Source organism: Myotis daubentonii, chromosome 3 (assembly GCF_963259705.1).
Source record: "Myotis daubentonii chromosome 3, mMyoDau2.1, whole genome shotgun sequence".
Lineage (NCBI taxonomy): Eukaryota > Metazoa > Chordata > Mammalia > Chiroptera > Vespertilionidae > Myotis > Myotis daubentonii.
Genome location: NC_081842.1, coordinates 185573636 through 185594812, shown reverse-complemented (window position 1 = coordinate 185594812; position 21177 = coordinate 185573636). Strand labels below are relative to the sequence as shown.

The following is a 21177-nucleotide window of genomic DNA, read 5'->3' as shown; positions in this document are numbered from 1 at the left end:
TAAAGGATAAGTTTTTAGAATATGTAAAGAACCTGGTTCAAGGCTGGGCACATAGTAGGTATTTAATAAAAGCATTTTTTAAAGATATTTCTACTGATTTCAGAGAGGAAGGAAGAGGGAGAGAGAGATAGAAATATCAATGGTGAGAGAGAATCATTGATTGGCTGCCTCCTGAATGCCCCCTACTGGAAATTGAACCCATAACCTGAGCATGTGCCCTGACTGGGAGTCTAACAGTGACCTTCTGGTTCATAGGTCACTGAGCCACACCAGCCGGGCTTAATACAAGCAAACTTTAAAAAATAGTTCAGTCTCCCTCAGCTGTACTTCTTTGTTCAGTTTTATTGAGAAATAATTGACATATGTCACTATATAAGTTTAATGTGTACAGCATGGTGGTTTGATTTACATATATTGTGAAACGATTACCATAATAGGTTCAGCTCACATCCATCTTTTCACATAGATACAATAAAAATAAGAGAAAGAAGAAGAGAATAAAAGGGAGATTTTTTCCTTATGATGAGAACTCTTAGACTCTACTTTTTAAACTTTCCTACGTATTAAAACAACAGTGTTAGCTAGTCAACATGCTGTACATTATATCCCTAGCACTTATCTTATAATTAGAAGTTTATACCTTTAGAACATCTCCCTCCAATTTCTCCTCCCTCCTCCACCTCTATATCTAAAAACTACAAGTCTGATCTTCTTTTCTATGAGTTGGATTTTTAAAATTTTAGATCCTACATATATATGAGATCATTCAGTGTTTGTCTTTGTCTGACATTTCATTTAGCATGATACCTTCAAGGTTCATCCATGTAGTTGCAAATGGTAGGATTTCATCATTTCATTTTTTATGGCTGAATAATAGTCTATTGTATATATGTACCACATCTTATTTATCCATTAATCTAATGATGGGTTCTTAGGTTGTTTCCATAACTATTGTAATAATGCTGCTATGAACATGGGATGCAGATAGCTTTTTTAGTTAGAGTTTTTGTTACCTTTAGATATATTCCCAGTAGTGTAATTGTTGAATCGTATGGTAGTTTTATTTGTAATTTTTTAAGGATCTTCCATATTGTTTTCTATAGTGGCTGCACTAATTTGCATTTTCACCCGAAATGCACAAGTATTCCCTTTTCTCCACGTCCACACCAGCATTTGTTATCACTTGTCTTTTTGAGGATGGCCATTCTATTGTGATAGGCATGCGATGTTGAGACTAGTGATATCCCTAGTGACTAGTGATGTTGAGCATCTATTCATGTACCTGTTGGCCTTTTGTATATCTTCTTTGGATAAATGTCTCTTTAGGTCCTTTGCCCATTTTAGATTGGGTTATTTGTTTCTTGTTATTGAGTTGTATTAGTTCTTTATATGTTTTGCATATTAACCTCTTATCAGATATGCGGTTTGCACGTTTTCTTCCCATTTATAGGTTGTCTTTTCACTTTATTTATGGTTTATTTTTGCTGTGCAGAAGCTTTTTAATATAAAGTAATCCCATTTGTTAATTTTTTATTTTATTGCTTATGCTTTAGATGTCATATCCAAAAAATCATTACCAAGACCCATGTCAAGGTGCTTTGTTCTATATGTTTTTTAGGAGTTTCATGGTTTCAGGTCTTACATTTAAGTCTTTAATCCATTTTGAGTTAATTTTTGTGAGTGGTATAAGGTGTGTCCAGTTTCATTCTTTTACATGTGAATAGCCTACTATCCCAGCACCATTTATTGAATAGACTGCCTTTCTTCATTGAGAAGTCTTGGCCCCTTTGTCAAGTATTAGTTGACCATATATGCTTGGGCTTATTTCTGGGCTCTGGATTTTGTTCCATTGGCCTATCTGTTTTTATGCTGGTAACAGAGTTTTGATTACTATAGTTTGAAACCAGAAAGTGTGATATCCCTGTTTTGTTCTTCTGTCTCAGAATTTTTTGAGATATTTGGTGTCTTTTTTGGTTCCAAATAAATTTTAGCAGTGTTTTCTACTTCTGTAAAAAAAAAAAAAAAAAAAAAAAAAAAAAAAAAAAAAAAGAAGGAAATGCCATGGGAATCTTGACAGTGATTGCATTGAATCTATAGATGGCTTGTGGCAGTATTGTCATTTTAACAAATGTAATACTTTCAATCCATGAGCAAGAAATACTTTTTCATTTATTTGTGTTTTCTTTGATTCTTTCATCAATTTCTTGTAGTTTTCAGTGTAGAGAACTGTTGCCTCCTTGATTAAATTTATTCTCCTAAGTATTTTATTGTTTTGACATTATAATAAGTGGGATCAACTTCTTTATTTCTTTTTCAGAAAGTTTGTTCTTAGTATACAGAAACACTACTAATTTTGTATGTTAATTTTGTATGCTGCAACTTTACTGAATTCTTTGATTAGATTTAATGATTTTTGTTGATTTTTATGATTTTTTATATGTAAAATTATGTTGTCTGCAAATAGAGATAATTTTACTTCTTCCTTTCTAATTCTTATACCTTTTATTTCTTTTTCTTGCCTAATTGCTCTAGCTAGGACTTTAAGTATGTGAAATAAGAGTGGTAAGTGTGGGCATTCTTGTCTTATTCCTGATCTTAGAGGAAAAGCTTTCAACTCTTTACCATTGAGTATAATGTTAGCTATGGCCTTATCATATATGTCCTTTATTATGTTGCGATATGTTTCTTCTATGCCTAATTCATTAAGAGTTCTTATCACATATGGATGTTGAAATCTCTTGCATGCTTTTTCTGCAGCTATTGAGATGATTATATGATTTTTTCCCTTCATTCTGTTAATGTTATATACTGTGATGTATCACATTGATTTGCATATGTTGAACCATCCTTGCATTAGGGAATGCATTTTAAATATTGGTCATTTTTTGCAGGGTTCACAGGGAGAGAAGATTTAGGCTAAAATGTGTGAGTTACTTCGCATTGCATAGCCTTCAAGTAGGAGAGCAGATATCTTAAAACTGAGGACATACCATCCCAGGAAGGATTGTGGGTGCCATAGAAAGATTAAGATTTGATTTGCTTCAAATCAATATAGTAGAGACTAGATCAGCCAGCTTCTGTCACAGAACTGTGTTGGCTCCATCCTCCTGGAGTCCTAGGCCCTCAGAGGCCCAAGGCTCTGTGAAGAAAGGCACTTGATAAAAGGGCTTTGGGGTCTGTAATCCTGAATTAAATTCTTGAGTTTGCTACTTTTTAGTTTTGCACTTTCTTGTACTTAATGTTGAATGTGTATTTTCATAGGTCAAAGTATTCAGGCTCCTATACTAACTGGAATTGTATATAAACCTACTTGATGACCAAGTGTCAGCAACTGGGAAACATTAGTTTTAAAATATAGATAAAAACCTTTATGTATTTTTCCTCTTTTCATTGTGTATACTATTGCATAAACTTACATTAAAATTTTAAGATTAAAAGATGAAAGTGAGAAATACAGTTTATTTTTATCCCAAAGCTCCTTTGTTTTCATTAGCAATCTGGAGACTTAAAACAAACAGCTCTCCATTAAACATTTTTAAGAGTAGAAGAATAATTTTCCAAGCATTTGAAAGCACACCTTTTGTACAGAGCACAAATAGATGTTTGACTTCATTTGGATTGATGAATGTAGAAGTAATTACACGATTATTTATTCACTCATTTGTTTTTTAAAAAAATAATGCCATCCCGGCCAGTGTTGCCTAGTGGTTGAGCATCGACCTTTGAACATGAAGGTCTCAGTTTGATTCCTGGTCAGGGCACATTGAGCCCAGGTGGCAGGCTCAATCACAGTGGGGGGCATACAGGAGACAGCAAGTCAATGATTCTCTCTCATTATTGATGTTTCTGTCTCTCTCTCCCACTTTGTTCCTCTCTGAGATCAATAAAAAAAAAAATATATTTTTAAAGATTTCATCTTAAAAGATGCCAGGCATTGTGTTTGCTTACAGTCATAACTGCAAAATATTGAGCCCCCATTGGCTCTGGCTTTGGCTTGTGTAACTTGGAGAAACTCCCACAGGTGGAAATGTTCTGTGGGACTCAGCCAGATTCAGACCCGAAGTAAAAATGAAATATGAGTGTGGGCTTGAAACAGAGGCAATCAGAGGTAGAAGGAATGTGGGAGTGAAGATACAGTCACTGTAAAGATGGCCTTACCCAGAAAATGGAAAACACCTGGCCTCAAAAATGCACTCTTTGGGGACAGTTTGAAAGTTGAGGGAAATAATATAAGAGCAATATAGCTTTAAAAGATGAAAGTGCTCCTGTTTTTAAATTGATTTTGAAAAGAAAAGATGTGAGAGGTTTATGATATGAGCAGAGAGGCGGGGATCAGAGCAAGGAAAGTAGATTTAGCTGTGGAGAGCAGGTGAGCACCTGGAGAGCCATCCATTCATTCATTTATTCTACCAACAATATCTGGAGCTATGCACTGGTCCCCAGGGTTACAGATAAATCACACACAGCTCTGTCCTCAAGGAGCTCACAGTCCAATGATAGAGACAGGAAGGTGGAGAGTCTCGGTGCCATGTGGTAAATGTCCGTGATGGAAACATGTACAGGAACAGAGGTGGGGCCATGGTGAGGTGTTGGGGAAGGCCGTTGGGCCTGAAGGCGAGAGAGGAGAGCTTTCCAGGCCAGTAGCAGGGCTTGTGCAGGGTGGAGCAAGAGAGGGAACCCGGTGTGTTCGGTCTGTCATTGCTGGCTGAGGAAAGATGTAGTCCAGACTGTGCTTCCCAGGGCTTATGGATGTTGTGGTGGATAAGGAGGAAGATGGGAGCCAGTGACGGTAAGACCTCAGTTCAGATCCAACTGTACATGTGAGCAGGGGCTAGTCACTCTACCCTCCTTTTGCTCCTTAACTTTTAGTTTTCTCACCTGTAAAATGCAAGTGGTAAGGGCAGAGGGGAGGGCCAGAATCCCGCCCATCTCTCGGTATCTTCATAAAGATGATATGGGGTGCTGGGTGTAAATGTGCTTACACAGTTTCCTAAGTCTAGCATGTGATTTAATGAATTCTTTTTAGTGGCTTTGTAAAGTTCATCTCATTTCTCCAGGGAGATCACACTTGCTGTGTTAGCTCTGCACTTCCTGCTGCACCTTTCTGAGGGGGCCCTGGAAAATCCCCTTGAAGTGCATTTGGTCAATGTACCTGCTCCTGGGTCCACAGAAAGGAAGGAGCGGTCCAGATGGAGGGTGGACCAAGAACAGCCCCTGCTCTTCCACCCCGGGTAGGTCCATGTAGAAGGACAGAGATGCCTTCTGCTTTCAGTATACAGAGTGCACTGGCAATTTACTGAAATTTTACATGAAAACAGGAGGAGTTTCCTTTCTGGAAATCAGAAATCCTAATGACTGCGCTTGTTACATTCATTCGAAAGTATCTAACTTTAACCCATTCACAGTAGAGGGTTTTTTCTAAAGGGCAGAGTATTCCAGAAATTGTGTTTGTAAGCGTTAAAAAGGGTGCTTTTTATTAAAAGTTTGCTTAATCCCTTCCCCTTTGCTCTGTATTTTCCTGATTGGTATTATTGTGAGACCTGATTAGTTAATGTTTGTGAAGCCTTGACAGTGGTTCTGAGCCTGTGGGTCGAGACCCCTTTGGGGGGTCGAACGACCCTTTCACAGGGGTCGCCTAAATACATCCTGCATATCAGATATTTACATTACGATTCATAACAGTAGCAAAATTACAGTTATGAAGTAGCAACGAAAATACTTTTATGGTTGGGGGTCACCACAACCTGAGGAACTGTATGAAAGGGTCGCGGCATTAGGAAGGTTGAGAACCACTGCTTTAGAAGATGAAGGAAATAGCTATCGATATAGATGATGAGTAGTGTAACCTTCTTAAGTGTTCTTTTCTCCTTCAGAAATTAAATTCCAAGTATTGCTCTTACCAACTCGTAGATTAGTCAGCTTTACCACCTGCAACACTTTATTTAATGAGCACATATTTTCAGAATGTTACTTTTGCACAAGGGGAATGAACACCTATTGCGTGCTTACCTGTGCGAGCTCTGAGCCAGATACCTTCAACTTGTTATTTTTTTTTTATTTTTATTTTTTTTTATTTTTTTTTATATTTTATTGATTTTTTACAGAGAGGAAGGGAGAGAGATAGAGAGCTAGAAACATCGATGAGAGAGAAACATCGATCAGCTGCCTCCTGCACATCTCCCACTGGGGATATGCCCGCAACCCAGGTACATGCCCTTGACCGGAATCGAACCCGGGACCCCTCAGTCTGCAGGCCGATGCTCTATCCACTGAGCCAAACCGGTTTCGGCCAACTTGTTATTTTTAATCTTTACAGCAACCCTGCAAAGCAGATAGAATTATTCAAATTTTTCAGGTGAGGAAATTTCAAGTGTACTTTGGAGAGTCTTTAAGTGGCTAACCCAAGCTCAAGGCTGGAGCTGGTTTTCAAACCCAGATCAGATCAATTTCAAACCTCATGCTCTTTGCATTACACCATGTAGAATTTTCAATCAAGATCTTTCCTGTAAGATCCATTTATTTATCAATATTTACTGACTAATAGCAGACACAACCTAGAATGGTTTTAACCAGATTAGTTCACTTGCTTTCTCTAAAATGGCTGGGTTGCATGTTATGGTGATAGGAACATTGTCCTCAGACTCTAACAGCGGTCGCCAACCTTTCGGACCTCACGGACCACTGGTTGGCAACCTCTGGATTAGGAAATGGAGAAGGGCACAGATTTGGTTTCAGACTTGAGTTCAAGTTGCCCTTCTGGCTGAGTGACAGTGGACACTACCTGAAACCTCATTTCTCCATCATGCTGAGTGACTTCGTGTCTTCACACGTCCCTCATCAGTAAATGGGGGAAGGACAGTGGCCTACTTTGCGAAGTTGTGGGAGAATTAAGTGAAGTAACGCAGGCGAAGACACCTGTCACCATTTATTATGTGCTAACTGTTGGTAGTATTGGAAAGAGTCAATGGCAGTTGCTTGCCAAAACATTTTCCTGTGTTACCCAAGGCACTTTTTAATCAGCTCTATCCAGGATCTCCACCTCCTGAGCCTTTGCCATGTTCTGAGCAGGGACTTTGCGAGGCTCCTTTGTATATACCTCTTCATTACCACATTTATAACTTTATATAGTAATTACTTATTTACTTATTTATTTACTTCCTTACAGGCAGGAACCTCTTTTCTCTCTTTGTATCCTTGGCACTTAACATAATGGCTTCTGGCCCATCAAAGGAACTCATTAATGTTAAGGAACTTAGCGTGGCTTTTGTTCCTTTGTACTGCTTTTCTTCTTTTTTAAGAGCTAACTTCAGTTGTGGGAAGGGGCTGTTCAAAGGAAGCACTATATTATCATCATTAAATTGTGATTTCATTAGCTTGCTTTAACATGTACCTGTACTAAAGAAATTTTAGGTTGCACTAATTTGACAACAGTTGGTTCTGAATATTTGTTACCCACTGACTTTTTTTAAAAGGTAAATTTCTGGAATAAAAAGAATATATCAAGAGTTGGAAGAGTTTACCAAACAAATTTACTTTTATCTGTGATTTCAAAGAAGTAAACTATTTTTCATACCTTAGTGTATATACAGGTATCATATCCAAATTATCCTTAGGGGCATATTAAACTAGTCCTGAGAGGACCTGAGAATTATATATTATGCAGTTTGATTTTAGTGTAAAGATAATAATTTTGAAATTGGTGTTTTAAAAATTATTATTTCTGAATTTTAAAATGCCAATTTGACTCTTGCCCAATTAGTATGAATTAGTGAGGTTTCAAAAGTCTATTTTGAAAAAGACAAGACTGTGAAGACAGAAATAGTGACTCTTCTCTGTTCTAAGTATAACATTTTCTGTTGTTGTAAGGCAAATCATAAAAATACATATAATGGGAGATTTTAAAAAATAGAACAATGAGGAAATTGAGGTGAAGAAAAATTAAGAGAATTGTAAAGTAAGATAAATATAAGGGTAAAGTTTGTGTTTAAAAAAACAAACAAACATCAAAAGTTTGCAGTGAAGTCCTTTGCTCTTTCTTCACACACACACAGAGCTACAGATGGCATCATTTTCCTAGCGCTATTAACCGAGAGGAGACGCAGTGAATCACAGGGTGCAGAGTCCCTAAAACAGAAGCAAACCCATCACGCGAAGGACAGAGAATATTAGTGGCTCATTGCCATAATAAAGTATTTGCCTCAAAGCAGACCAAATATAACGATACTTTGGTATTTGCTTCTTATTCATGAGATTTTTAATAAATGTGTATTAGGAGGATCTCCGTATGCAGGAAAGAGAGGGAAGCTTAAAAGCACTAAAAGCACGGCCTGGAATGCTGCTTGACAGCGTCATACATTCACAAGATGTCCTTGAAGATGGAGCATGGAACAGAGATCAAGGAAATTTTGGCAGCTGCAGTTGGGAAAATAAATGGCTGTTATGCGATTGGGTAGATCCTGAAAGCAGGCTCCTGCTCAAACCATGTAATTAAGAAAAGTGGGAGCTATTGTCCAAGTGCAGAATGTTCATAATATCAGAGTTTGTCAGCGGGAGCTTTTAGAACGGATCAGTACTTTTCACTCCCTGATCCAGAGAATGGTTTTCTTATAAATCATCTTCTCTCCTTGCTGTCCTCGTGAAGGTTGCTGCCAGGCGATAAGGCCAACTCAGATTGTAACCGTGCACAGTGAGTTAGGTGAAGGGGAGACCAGACCAGAGGCTGTTTCAGGAAATGTGATTTTCATTCCTTTGGGCTCCTGTGTTTCCTCTGGTGTGGGAACAAACAGTGTGGCCAAAGAGAGATCCTGCAGGAAGACTCTTGGAAGGAGATGGAGTCATTTTTTAACACCGTGGCCCCCAAACTGGTTTGAAGGATTTATTTTCTTTCTTTCTAAAAAAGAACTTCCTTCCAGATTACAAAAGGGCTATATTTTCATTGTAAAACAAATACACAAAAAATTGGAAAATGATGATGGAGACAAGTAATTGATAGAATTATCATCTATAATGCTACCATTTATTGTTAGCATTTTATTTTTCCTTTCCACTCTGTGCATATTTATGTAATTGAGATCATCAATTTTTTACCTTTCTTCTACATTGATCATACACATTTTCTTATGTTATTAAAAACTACTATAAACATAATTTTAACAGTTGCAGAATACTGTATCATAAAAAGTATACAATAACTTACTTAGTCATTCCCCTTGTTGGGCCCTTAGATTGTTTGTTTGTTTGTTTCTTTACTCCTCTAGATACAGTTTTCTTAATATATCTTATTGTGCATACTTTGGGTCTACAGAATTTTGGATTCTCTTCTGAGCTTAAGCATGGATCACTGGGTCCAGAAATATGAACACAATGTTCAGAAAGTTTGTGTCAGTACATACTTCACCAATAACAATGAGAGAGATTCTTTCATTGCACCTTAAAACTTGATAGTTGCAACCCCTGAATTTCTACATTCTCTGTAAACATGTGGTCCACAGATAATTCAAAGACAGTTCTGCCATCTCAGGCCTGCATTCTCACCAACACTGATTCGGTTCTACTCGTACCCATCTGCCCTCCCAGAGGGTGTCCAGGAGAGTGGTAGCCCAACTACCTCTCTGAGATAGTTTGAGGGATAAAGTTCTCCTATCGGGTCAAAAAAGTCCTTTTTTCCTCATCCATATACCAGGGAAGTCAGTGAAGGATGAAATTAAAAATAGATTTTCAAGTGCAATAAAGCCGTTTTCACATTTAAAGCTACCCTGTCAGAACAATGTCCGGGATCTTTGCACTAATGAACATGCAGATATACTAAGGGACTGTCCGTGGGTTGAATTTAGCATGCCCGTTTATACATACATTGAGGTGCTGAAAACTTTTATTTCACTCAGCATCTTAGCGGCAGAATGCCCCCAAAGAGGCTCTCCCTTGAATTGCACAATTGGGAGAGCAGTAGGCTCACAATGCCTCTCAATAAAGGCAAGGTTGCTGTGTGCAGATTGTTCTAGATACTAACTCCCTCTATTCCCCTCTGCTCTCCTCCCCAGCTCTGTTAAGAAAATGAGTGTTAATTTTCAAAATAAAAATTGTGCTATGTAGATTTCTGAAAAATTTAATGAATGTGCATAAAACTCAAGTTCGGAGACATGACCTGAATCTTTAGATCATGATAAAGATGTACGGAATAACACATTGCTTTTTACAATTGAATTTCAATGAGTTTGCTCACACTCTGAACCACTAGCCAAGCATTTTATAAATATACAATATTTATGTTTACATGAATCTTGCCATTGGCTATTGTTTATGCATTAAATCAGAAGACAAGTCCAACTTAATCAGTCCGTGGACAGTTTTACAAATAATGCATTAATGTTCTTTGTATGGAAGATGAGGATAATATATTTACCATCACAGCTAGTTCCTATTTCAACAGGTACTGATAACTTATATTTAGGCATTTTGATTATTTTGCCCACATTAAACATTCAGAGTTTGGGTGGCTAAAAGGTAGGATGTGATTGTTTTTGTGTAAAAGTTAATATTTTTGCAGGAAACCTGAGCGCTTGCCCACGAAATTGTATTTATATTAAAATGAAAACATTTGTCTTTTTTCAAATATGCCTTTGATAAAGAAAGCTTATTGAAATTTGAAATTGTACTTATTTAGTGGCCATTTTGGAAAAGAGGATCGAATGGGGAGTGGGGTGGTGAAGGAAAGGTTGCCTCATCTTTGCATTGAACCGGATAATCAAGCCATCCCTAAGCTCAGGAGAGTTTCCTGCAAAAGTCTGTGAAAAACAAACACCCAGAGGTTTTACCAGGACCGCCCCAGACTGGGTACACCAGGAAATCATTTTAGGCCCAAACCGAAGCTCTAAAGAAACTGTAAAATATAAAGGAGGCCAGTATTTATTCTGGAAGAGAAATGTGTGTGATGTGTTTGGGGAAGAAGATTAAAAACTTGGTTTTCTGTAAATTTGAGACCAATGCCTAAGAGAAATTAAATTTTGATTATGCGTTTCATATCCAGGCTGGCCCTACTATTTTAAGTATTAATGCCTCTTGTTCTTCCCAGCGGCTGCTGATTTTGTAAAAGCCCTGGCTACCACTGCTGAGAGCACTTTCAGCGCCTGGTGTCCATCTCCCATGAAGAAGATGCTATTTCAAAGGAGCAGTGCCTCCAGCTTACCTCATGTTACAGTCACTTGTTTAGGACGTGGGCATTTAGACTGGCAACAGAACTGTCATTTCCATGTCAGACTGGAGTAGGACTAGCCTGTGTGTATTTCATTTATGTGCTTTTTTGGTGAGGAGGGAGAGTCATTAGAGAAACTCGGGAGCAGGTTGCTTAAAAGGAAGGGGTGTATACAATGGATTTTAATTGATTATTTGTTTACCTGCCCACCACCTCTCCCATCCTCCCAACTTGAACCCTCCAGGGCAGGAACCAAATTATCTTTGTTTCCTCAACTCCTAAAATAATACCTTGGTCTATAATAGCATTGAATACACTTGTGTTGAACCTAATACACTTGTTTTAAGGGTATGCTGAGAATTTATTACCACATAACCTCCTAGAGTAAATAGGTCTTTCAGGTTATTTGTGCATCTGCCCAAAGGTATTATTAAGCTGTCAGCATGTTTCCCCAGTTGGAATTAAATTTTTTTTTTCCGTTTTCTAGTTACCTTTCAGCAGAATCTACAGAAACTTGGTACAAATGGTTTTGGGGGGCATGAGTGCAGTCTGCAGGCACATTCCCCGGGTCCAGGGGTCTCTGTGAGTCATCATCTATAATTTGGTTGGAGGGGAGTTTATATTTCCAGGTTCCCTTTTCCTGGTGTGATCAGATCAGCAATCTCAGCCCCTCCTTTTGGACCCTGTTAATAACAGTGTCTCCTTCCCAGTTGAATCATAACCAGGAAGACGTTGCATTTAGAAAAAAAATACTAACCTGAAGGGGCTCTCGCAAATTAAAGCCTCTTGAAAAGAAGGAAGAGAGAGTATGGACTAATGAGCTGATGAACAAAACTTTAAAGAAAAGTGAAATTGGGGAGTTGTAAGGTCATTTTTAGTATCTTTCAAGAAGCAAGAAGAAAAGTGAGGAATTATCGCTAAAAATAAGATCTGTCCTCAGGAACACAGAGCCTGCTGTGTAAATGTCTAACTTTGGGGGCTTGTTTTTCAGGCTTCTGAACGGTGCAGGAGATGCAGTAGTCTGGGCCGCTCCACCGGAGTCTGCCGTACTGAGTGTCAGAACTGTGTAAGGGTTAAGTGGGAAAGGCCTACAAAGAGAATTGGGACTTTTATTTTTGTTCCCATGAATAATTTAAATCAATTTCTTTAATGGTTTGATTTAGTGACTGCCCTTGGTAAACATTATTCTTCATGCTCTTGGGAGCACTCGTTCTATTACATAAGGGTCAGCCTCCATACATAATTTTTGAAAAGTCCTTCCTCATGGTAAAAGAAGACACCTTTAAATATGCATTACAATACTTAATAAAATGTGTGTGTGTGTGTGTGTCTCTCTCAAATGTTCACACCTGAGGCATGTTTGCAATCAGTACATTCCTTTAGCATCTTTCTCATTTAGAGGGAGCTCAAAGTAGAGGGGACAGTATTTGAAAAAGAAACATCATATTCCTGTGACCTTGCAGATTCTTTTTTGTTGTTGTTCCTTTGCCTGAATTAAGCATCGAAACCACCTCTCCACCAAAATAACAGAAGTCGAGGACTGACAAGAGCACCATGCCAAGGTCCCTGCCCTGGGCTCTTAGATGATGAATGTCAGGAGTGAGTTCTACAGCAGAGCAGGTTCCTGTCATATAAACTTGTAACCTCTCATTTGCCTCATGAAGTGAATCCTGAAAGTGTCAACTATGTTAAGATACGTAAATGCAAGACTATACAGTTTATCGTCAGACGGCCATTGTTATGGAGAATATTGGAGCAGGGACAGGACATTGTATGGCTGACAGGCTTGGTGAGGGTCCTATGGTAGCACTTGTGAGGTGGCTTTCTGGGGCCCAGGACAGTGACTCTGTCCTCAGTTGTAATTCTAGCCAACCTTCCCCAAATCTGAGTAAATAAAAGCCTTGTGGAGACTGGGGATGAAGGGAGATGTAAGAGTTTCATGAGCTGATGGAAAAAATGTTGAAAGGGGCTTTCCATATATTTTTAGTACTTTAGTACTCAACACAGTTTGAGGATTTTGGAATGGACTAAATGCTTCCAGCATGCTCAACTGACCATTCTTGCCCACCTTGTACAAGGAGTAGGGTGAGGGTAGGTGAGTGGAAGGTGGGGAAGTGGGGTTAGATACTCAATAACTGTTCTGTCTTCTTTTGTTAGTGATTAATACCTTATTAGCTTGTAGTATTTCACAGGGTTGTTTGAGGGATCTAGTGAACTCTAGGGCATGCAAGGACTTCCATTCATTCAATAGTCCTTTATCCAGAACCTACTAATTACTAGGCCTTGTTCTACATGCAGGAGGTACTGTAATGAACAAAACAGATTCGGTCTCTGGCCATGGAGCTCAGAGTTCAGGTCATCATTCTTTGTGAACTATAAAGTGCTATAGTCAGAAAAGTACAGAGGTAGACATGTTTCCACACTTCTGTTCAAATGCATTTCTGTGATATGGCCACCCCTCACCTCCTCCCTATAAAAAAGAAGTAAACCCTCATCCATGTTTGCATTGTCACAAGAGTACTCAAGTGAGGTAGTCTGTAGACCTGGGCTCAACTCCATCTCTGTCTCTAACAAGCCATTTATCCTTTTTTGTCCTCAGTTTTCTCATCATTAAAATTATGGAGCTGGGCCCTGTGGCCCCTAATGTTCTCTGATGTCTGTCATGCATCCACAATGTGAACTCAGGGAGGGCCAGCTCCTTGTCTTTGTTATCTCTATATCCTCACAGTGCCTCGCACACTGGGCCTCTATCTCTGTTCATCTAACATACCCAGATCTAGCCATAGTGGAAATAAACTTCTCTTTATGTGCATATGACCTGGCATGTTCAGAAAGTAGTGTAACAGATACCTTGAGTGAATAATAGCGAGAGATGTGATTGAGTAGGAAATTAGGACCATTGGGATGGACCCAAGATTGTGGTGAGTGGGATGTCATGAAGGGCAGGGAGGGTTGGTTTTTTATTCAGGAGCACCCTGAGAAAGAGGCTGGCCCGGCTTCTGCTTCTTACCTCCCCTCCACAGAGACAAGCAGCCCTGAGTGGTGATCCAGCAGCTGCAAGTCTGAGGCTTCTCTCTTGCTTTTGTATATTTTGCAAAAAAGAGTGGTGGGAGGGATGAGGTTAATGCGTTGAGTGTGAGTAATTAGTCATTCAAACCATTGACATTTACAATGACAGGATTTGAGTGCCTACGTTATTGTGCACTGCTCTAATAGTTTATCCTTGAAATTTTCTGCCTGTATAATGTTTCTTAAAATATATCACGGGAACATAAAAGATTTAATGCAGTGCTTTGTACAACCATTAGAGTCTGAAGTCAACTGAACCTCCTCAGTGCTCTATCCTGGATGCTGACTCTAATTCTGCTTCTTAATTGCCATTCAGAAGAGGGAAGGAGGGCAAGTCAGGGGTTTGGAATCTGGTCAGCTGCAAAGTTGGCTGTGAGACCCACACAGAATGTTTTATTAAAATACATTTGCGCGCTTGAATAACTTATATATTTATTCGCAATGAGAATGGCGCTGTTAGAATATCAAAGGCCATAGGCTGGGGAAGCAAGTGTTCTGATTTTGCAGAGCCAGCCTCTGTGCTGATTGGAGGCTATCCTTCCCACTATCACATATGTATCTCTCTGGTCTGTTTCCCAGGTAGAGATTACAGGTGTCCTCCCTCTCTAAGATCTATCATGTAAAGCTAAAATGTTGTCATTTCATATCGTTGGGTTTGTTATCTTTATATCTTGGTAACTTCTCTTATTTTCCAAGTAATGGTTTCAAATCCTCGTGGTTGACTTATGTGTCAGATTTGATTCTGACATTTTACATTTCTGATTCTTTTTGTAAGCCTGTTTTGCATCCTGGGCTGCATCATTAAGACCAGTGAAGGATCTTATGACATGAGGTATAACAATGCATTTGCAAGTGTTTCCCAACTTCAGAACTGCATGTTTTTATTGGGAAAAGTCAGTGTGTGCATGTGAGTATTTCCATCAGTTCTTTCCAAATACACAGAATTATAACTGCGCAGCGAGTGCAGGGCAAAGCGAGCTCCATCTCCATCAGATGAGAATGACTTGGCCTACTGTCTAGTAGCTCAATGCAGAACATTGTGTCTCATGGCTCTTTTTTGGAGGTTTGAGCCCAGTTAGGATTGTCTGATCTACAGATGGGGCTCAGCTCCATGAGTCAGCATGCATTAGGAAATCCACATCGGATGTAAGCAGATCAGAAAGCTGATTGAGGAACTGAAATTACTTTGCTGCAGACTTGATACTTCCCAGACCTGTGAGATGTTCACACGGGCAAGTGGCTGGCTTTCACCTACATGTGTCTGTGAGGTGAGAGCATCCAGTGAACAAAAGATGAACCCAGCTGTCAGGTGACCTTTAACAGTCTGAGTCCCACAGAATCTCAGCGTGCTTAGGTATGGCTGATATTACTCTTCATATTCCATTTTAAGACCCCCAAAAGATGCCACAAAAGCACAGGCTATTGTGTAGCTGTCTGGGAGACCCATAAGAAGGATTAACCTGAGGAAGGTGGAGAGCAGAGAAGGTGCTCTATAGATTATGGAACTGGCCTTTTTTGCCATGAAATAAAAATTCCATAGTTGGGCAGCTCTGTGGTTCTGCTAGCCAAGCCTTCTAAATTGGATAAACTCTGTTTTTCAAATTCTTTATCGAGTTGGCAGTGCTCCGTGTGTTTGTTGCCTGGACACCTGACTCACTGAAGCAGTGAGACTACACAGCAAATGGAGGCACTGCACAGACCCAGGAGGCCGGACGGCTTGGCGAGCAGACACCTGCCTCCCAGCAAGGAGCTGTGATGATGCTCTGCAACATCATCTCCATTAGCATGGCCCTCTCCCCTGGGCACAGCTTTCTCATTTTTCCTGGAACCCTGCCTCAAGGGCAGAGCAGCTGAATAGGCTTTTGGGTGCAGTTTCTATCACTGCTGAGGAGTGCTTGACTTAGGATTCTTTTTAGGGACTCTTTGCTTTCCACTTGCTGTCTGGACCAGCCTTCCAGAATCTCATAGTTGACCTGAAGCCAAGAATAAAGTTCTTGTGATGTGATTCAAGTTACTTACATGGCACAGCTGGCGTGGCTCAGTGGTTGAACATCAATCTATGAACCAGGAGGTTAAGGATTCCCAGTCAGGGCACATGCCTGGGTTGTGGGCTCTATCCTCAGTATGGGGTGTGTAGGAGGAAGCCAACCAATGATTCTCTATCATCATTGATGTCTCTCTCTCTCTCTCTCTCTCTCTCCCTTCCTCTCTGAAATCAATAAAATTATATATTTTTTAAAAAGTTACTTGCATGCCAAAACCGGTTTGGCTCAGTGGATGGAGCATTGGCCTGCGGACTGAGGGGTCCCAGGTTCGATTCCGGTCAAGGGCATGTACCTGGGTTGCGGGCACATCCCCAGTGGGAGATGTGCGGGAGGCAGCTGCTTGATATTTCTCTCTCATCGATGTTTCTAACTCTCTATCTCTCTCCCTTCCTCTCTGTGAAAAATCAATAAAATATATATTAAAAAAAAATTAAAAAAAGTTACTTACATGATGTTAAAGAGTCTTAGAAGCTCCCCACGATCCTCAATCTGCCTAATTTCCCTGACTCCTCTTCTCTTATTTGTTGTTGTTTCATTTTACATTTGTGATCATTAGAAGAGGAAACAACTATAGTAACCTCACCTACATAGGGCATGATGCAGAATAATAGTTATGATGCCTCCAGGGAGTTTGTCTAGGCACTTAATAAATACATATGTGATCTGTCATCCTGAATTTAGCCCTGCACAATAGGCTTTATTCCAACTTACAAAGAGGAAACAGAGGCTTGGGGTATTGAGGCTACCTGTCCGATCTCACACAGCTAATAAGTGATAGGACTAGAATTTTAAGTCAGCTGTGCAACTAAAAACTCACTCCTTTTTACTCAACCACTGTACTTCAGATGAGAAAATAAGTGAAAAACAAAATAAAAACAAAAAGCAGTCTCTAAATGCTGCCGAGGAAGTGCAGCAGCTAGAACTTTCATATTCCGCTGGCAGGAATGTGATTGGTACAACCACTTCGAAAAACTGTTGACAAGTATCTACTTTACCTGAACATACATATACCCTAAGACCAAAAAATAGACTCCCAGGAACATTCCCATCAGAGATAAAATAATAATAAAAAGTGATATTTTTACACAATGGAATTCTCTACAGCAGTGGACAGCAACCTACCACTACATTTGACACATGGATGATACCCAGACATAATGTGTGAAAAGAAATAAAAGAGTATGTATTGTGTGACTCCGTGTGCTTAAGTTCAAAACCAGATAAAAACAAATATGTGGATTAGAATGGCTACGTTGGGCTGGGAGGTATGAGTGATGTGGGTAGTAGGCCAAAAAAGGCTCCTGTGACGCTGTTCTCTGGAAGGTGGTCGGTCAGGTGTGAGTAGTGTTTACCTTGTAAACATTCTTTGAGTTGCATCCTCAAGATTTAAATACTTTACGACATGTATATTATATTAGAATTCCTATTCCCCAAAATTCTCTGAGCAGCCAAATGGTAATAATAATGGTAGCTGCTAGTTATCAGACCTCTGCTAAGCCATGGTTTTCTCATCTATAAAATGTAGAGAATATTAGAATATGCCTCATTGCTTTCTTGTCAGGAGACAGTGAGAGAAGTCACACCACATGACTGGAAGAGTGACTTTAATTAATATCAATGATTGTGGTTATGTTCCTACTACTATTTGGGCGCTTTATACACACTGTGTTACCAGATCCTTCTTACCACCTAGTGAGACAGGTGGCATTGTTCCCATTTTTTCAAATGAGAGAATCTAAGTCTCCTACAATGTAAGTTTCTTCCCCAAGATCACACAGCCAGTGAATGGCAGGGCATGATGCTATTTCCAAGGAGTTGATGATCAATTTCAGAGGAGACGGAAGCCCTATCATGAAGGATGAGTAAGAGATGGTAGTAGGACAGAATGGAAAACTGGGACTGATGGGCTGCATTTGAGGCCAGGAAAATTGGGTGCAGGCCCAGACTCTGCCCCACTTTCTCGTGATGACAAAGAAGTTGCTGGAATCCATCTCAAACTTGAGTGTTCTGAACTAGATTTTATTCCCTTCAATGTCTTCCAGCTCTGAAATGTTGTGATTCTCCATGTTTATCATATGATATGGGGCATCTTCATGACCTAGCTCCATGAGCTTAAACCCATTTTCCACAAAAACCTCATCCTAGCCTCATCTTCTTAATACTTTCCCCTGAACCCCGCTGTCCTATTAGCAGGGTTAATTACCCCTCCACTACATGTCTATTGTCCTTCTGCAATCCTCTTGCCTGTCTGTGTCCTCTGTAAACAGTAAATTCCTTGAAGGTAGAGACATTTGTGGAAATCTTTGTTGAATTAACTATTTAAATCCAGAGGAAGTTCTTTTTGAGTCATGTGCGGAAGGACAACCTCGGGATGTGCTGGACCTCAGGTGGAAACCTAAGGAGAGCTTTTCCTTCCTGGTGTTTTATTTTAATAGAGGTCCAGGAGAAACAGTGACAAAGCGGCTAGGTTGAAATATCAGTAGATAGACTTTGTAGCTCCCCAGTATGCGCTCATGAAATCTGAAGTTTGATCAGTGATTAAGCATCAGTGAAAATCTAAACCCTTCCTATACGAAACAGCTCTACTTAATTTGATGTCATTTCACATCAGGAGATAGTTAATAAACAGGTACTGTATTTGATCTTATGAGTGTAGCCCTCTATATTTAGCTTTTTCAGCTTTAATGGAACTATAATTTTAATCATGATTATTACTTTACATTTTAATTATAATTTGGTGTGGCTTAAGTATACATTTCTGAGAGTGATTGTGTAATGAAAACAGGAATTAGCTTTTCATTAACAAAATAATGGGAGAGTTCCCACTGCATGCTAGTCTGTGTTCAAAATCTATGGGCTGGCCTAAAAATAGCAAGGGGAGTTTAACATTTTAGTTTAAAACATGCTTCTAAATTGGCTATGTTCACAACCCAGTCTCTTTTGCTCCATCTTGTTCTATCTTGTTCTCTTTTTCTTTTCAAAAAATTAAATTAAATCTTGAAAAATACTTTAGTTATATCTTTGAGATTTCAAAAGGCTTGTTTTTGTTATTTTTATTTTTGTTTAGATAATTAGCACCATGGAGCCTCAGGTGTCAAATGGCCCGACATCCAATACAAGCAATGGACCCTCCAGCAACAATAGAAACTGTCCTTCTCCCATGCAGACAGGGGCAGCCACAGATGACAGCAAAACCAACCTCATAGTCAACTATTTACCCCAGAATATGACCCAAGAGGAATTCAGGAGTCTCTTTGGGAGCATTGGTGAAATAGAATCCTGCAAACTCGTGAGAGACAAAATTACAGGTATGTTCTTCCTCAACATTCTAGGCTTGGAATCTGCAGCTGTGATGTTCCATTAGATGTGCAGACCTTAGCAGAAATGCGCATGCATGGTGATTCATCTGAGTGTCTGCAGTGTGGATCCTGCATTCAAGGATGGTGTGGGCACACAGTCATAAACTTATACGTGTGTGCACTATAGAAAACCACACTGAGGATTGGTAGGACTGAGAAGAAGATGAAGAATTTGGAGCTTCCTCAGCTTTCCTATCTGTGAAATAATACTTTGGTTTTATCCCCTTTTATACTTAATCAGCCACCCCTTCCCTTTGTTCTTTAGTTCTCTATTCTGCTCTCTGCCCTCCATATACTCCATGCTAGTTTCTATCTACTTATCCCTTTCCCCTCAAACATTTGGTTTGTGTGTGTCCGATATTCTTCTGTGTGTTAGACAGTGTTAGGTGGACTTGTGGAAGGAGGCCACAACTGCCCATGTCCCTGGGGAGAAATAAGCCCTAAGGATAGCAGATTACTCTGGAGTGAAACTACTCTGCAGTAGGAGGGAGATGCTCCATGAAGATCCGCATTTGAGGTATTTTATTTTATTTGTTTGTTTTGGAGATACTCTTTAAGAAGTCAGAGACTTTTTACTTGAAAGTGAAACAATCAATACCTTATACAACTTCAGTACTTAAGGTTTTTAGGTTCTGATTTTTTCCCCACAAGCATTCATTGAGGACCTAATGACACTAATTATTGGGGAATTTCCCTACAATCTTTATTGAAATGAAAAAATTTTCTTAGAAAAATATTGGGCTACATGACAGCAGTGAAATAGCTGTTCTCTGGGTTCTCCACTCCTAAAAATCATTCACACTCACCTTTAAGCATTTGTCTTTTTTGAGTGTTGACTTATTTCCCTTTCTCTGGATAGTTTAAGTGTTGAGCAACTAGCCTATATAAGAAAAAGGAAACACTCTCATTATAATAGGAAGCTACATCATCTTGATCTTAAATCAGAGAACCCAATGTATATGTGTACATGTGTATATATATATATATATATATATATATATATATATATATATATGTATATGTATATATATATATATATGTATACACACACACACACACACACACACACACATACATATACTAGAGGCCCGGTGCATGAAATTCGTGCACTGGGGGGGGGGCCCTCAGCCCGCCCTCTCACAGTCCAGGAGCCCTCAGGGGATGTCCGACTGATGGCTTAGGCCTGCTCCCTAGGGGAGCAGGCCTAAGCCATCAGTCAGACATTCTTAGCATGGCCATGGAAGCAGGAGAGGCTCTTGCCACCACCACTGCGCTTGCCAGCTGTGAGCCTGGCTTTTGGCTGAGTGGCACTCGCCCTGTGGGAGCACACTGACTACCAGGGGGCAGCTCCTGCATTGAGCATCTGCCCCCTGGTGGTCAGTGTGCATCATAGTGACTGGTCGTTCCCCTGTTCAGTTGGTTTGCATATTAGCCTTTTATTATATAGGATATATACTCTTTAATTTTCTAATTCCCATGTAAATCTGTCCCCCAAATAAATTAAGTACTTTTC

General features: G+C 39.6%; 1 protein-coding gene across 7 annotated transcripts in view; it reads left to right on the top strand.

The window, feature by feature from the left end:
* ELAVL4 (ELAV like RNA binding protein 4) overlaps positions 1-21177 on the top strand; it is a 143447-nt gene that overhangs the window by 71536 nt on the left and 50734 nt on the right. For 6 of the 7 annotated variants that reach the window (XM_059689612.1, XM_059689614.1, XM_059689607.1 and 3 more), the window contains exon 2: positions 19373-19613. In XM_059689612.1, coding sequence (XP_059545595.1) covers positions 19373-19613 — 241 coding nt within the window. Of the gene's footprint in view, positions 1-5057; positions 5232-19372; positions 19614-21177 lie in introns of all 7 variants that reach the window. The other variant, XM_059689608.1, reaches the window with a different exon arrangement.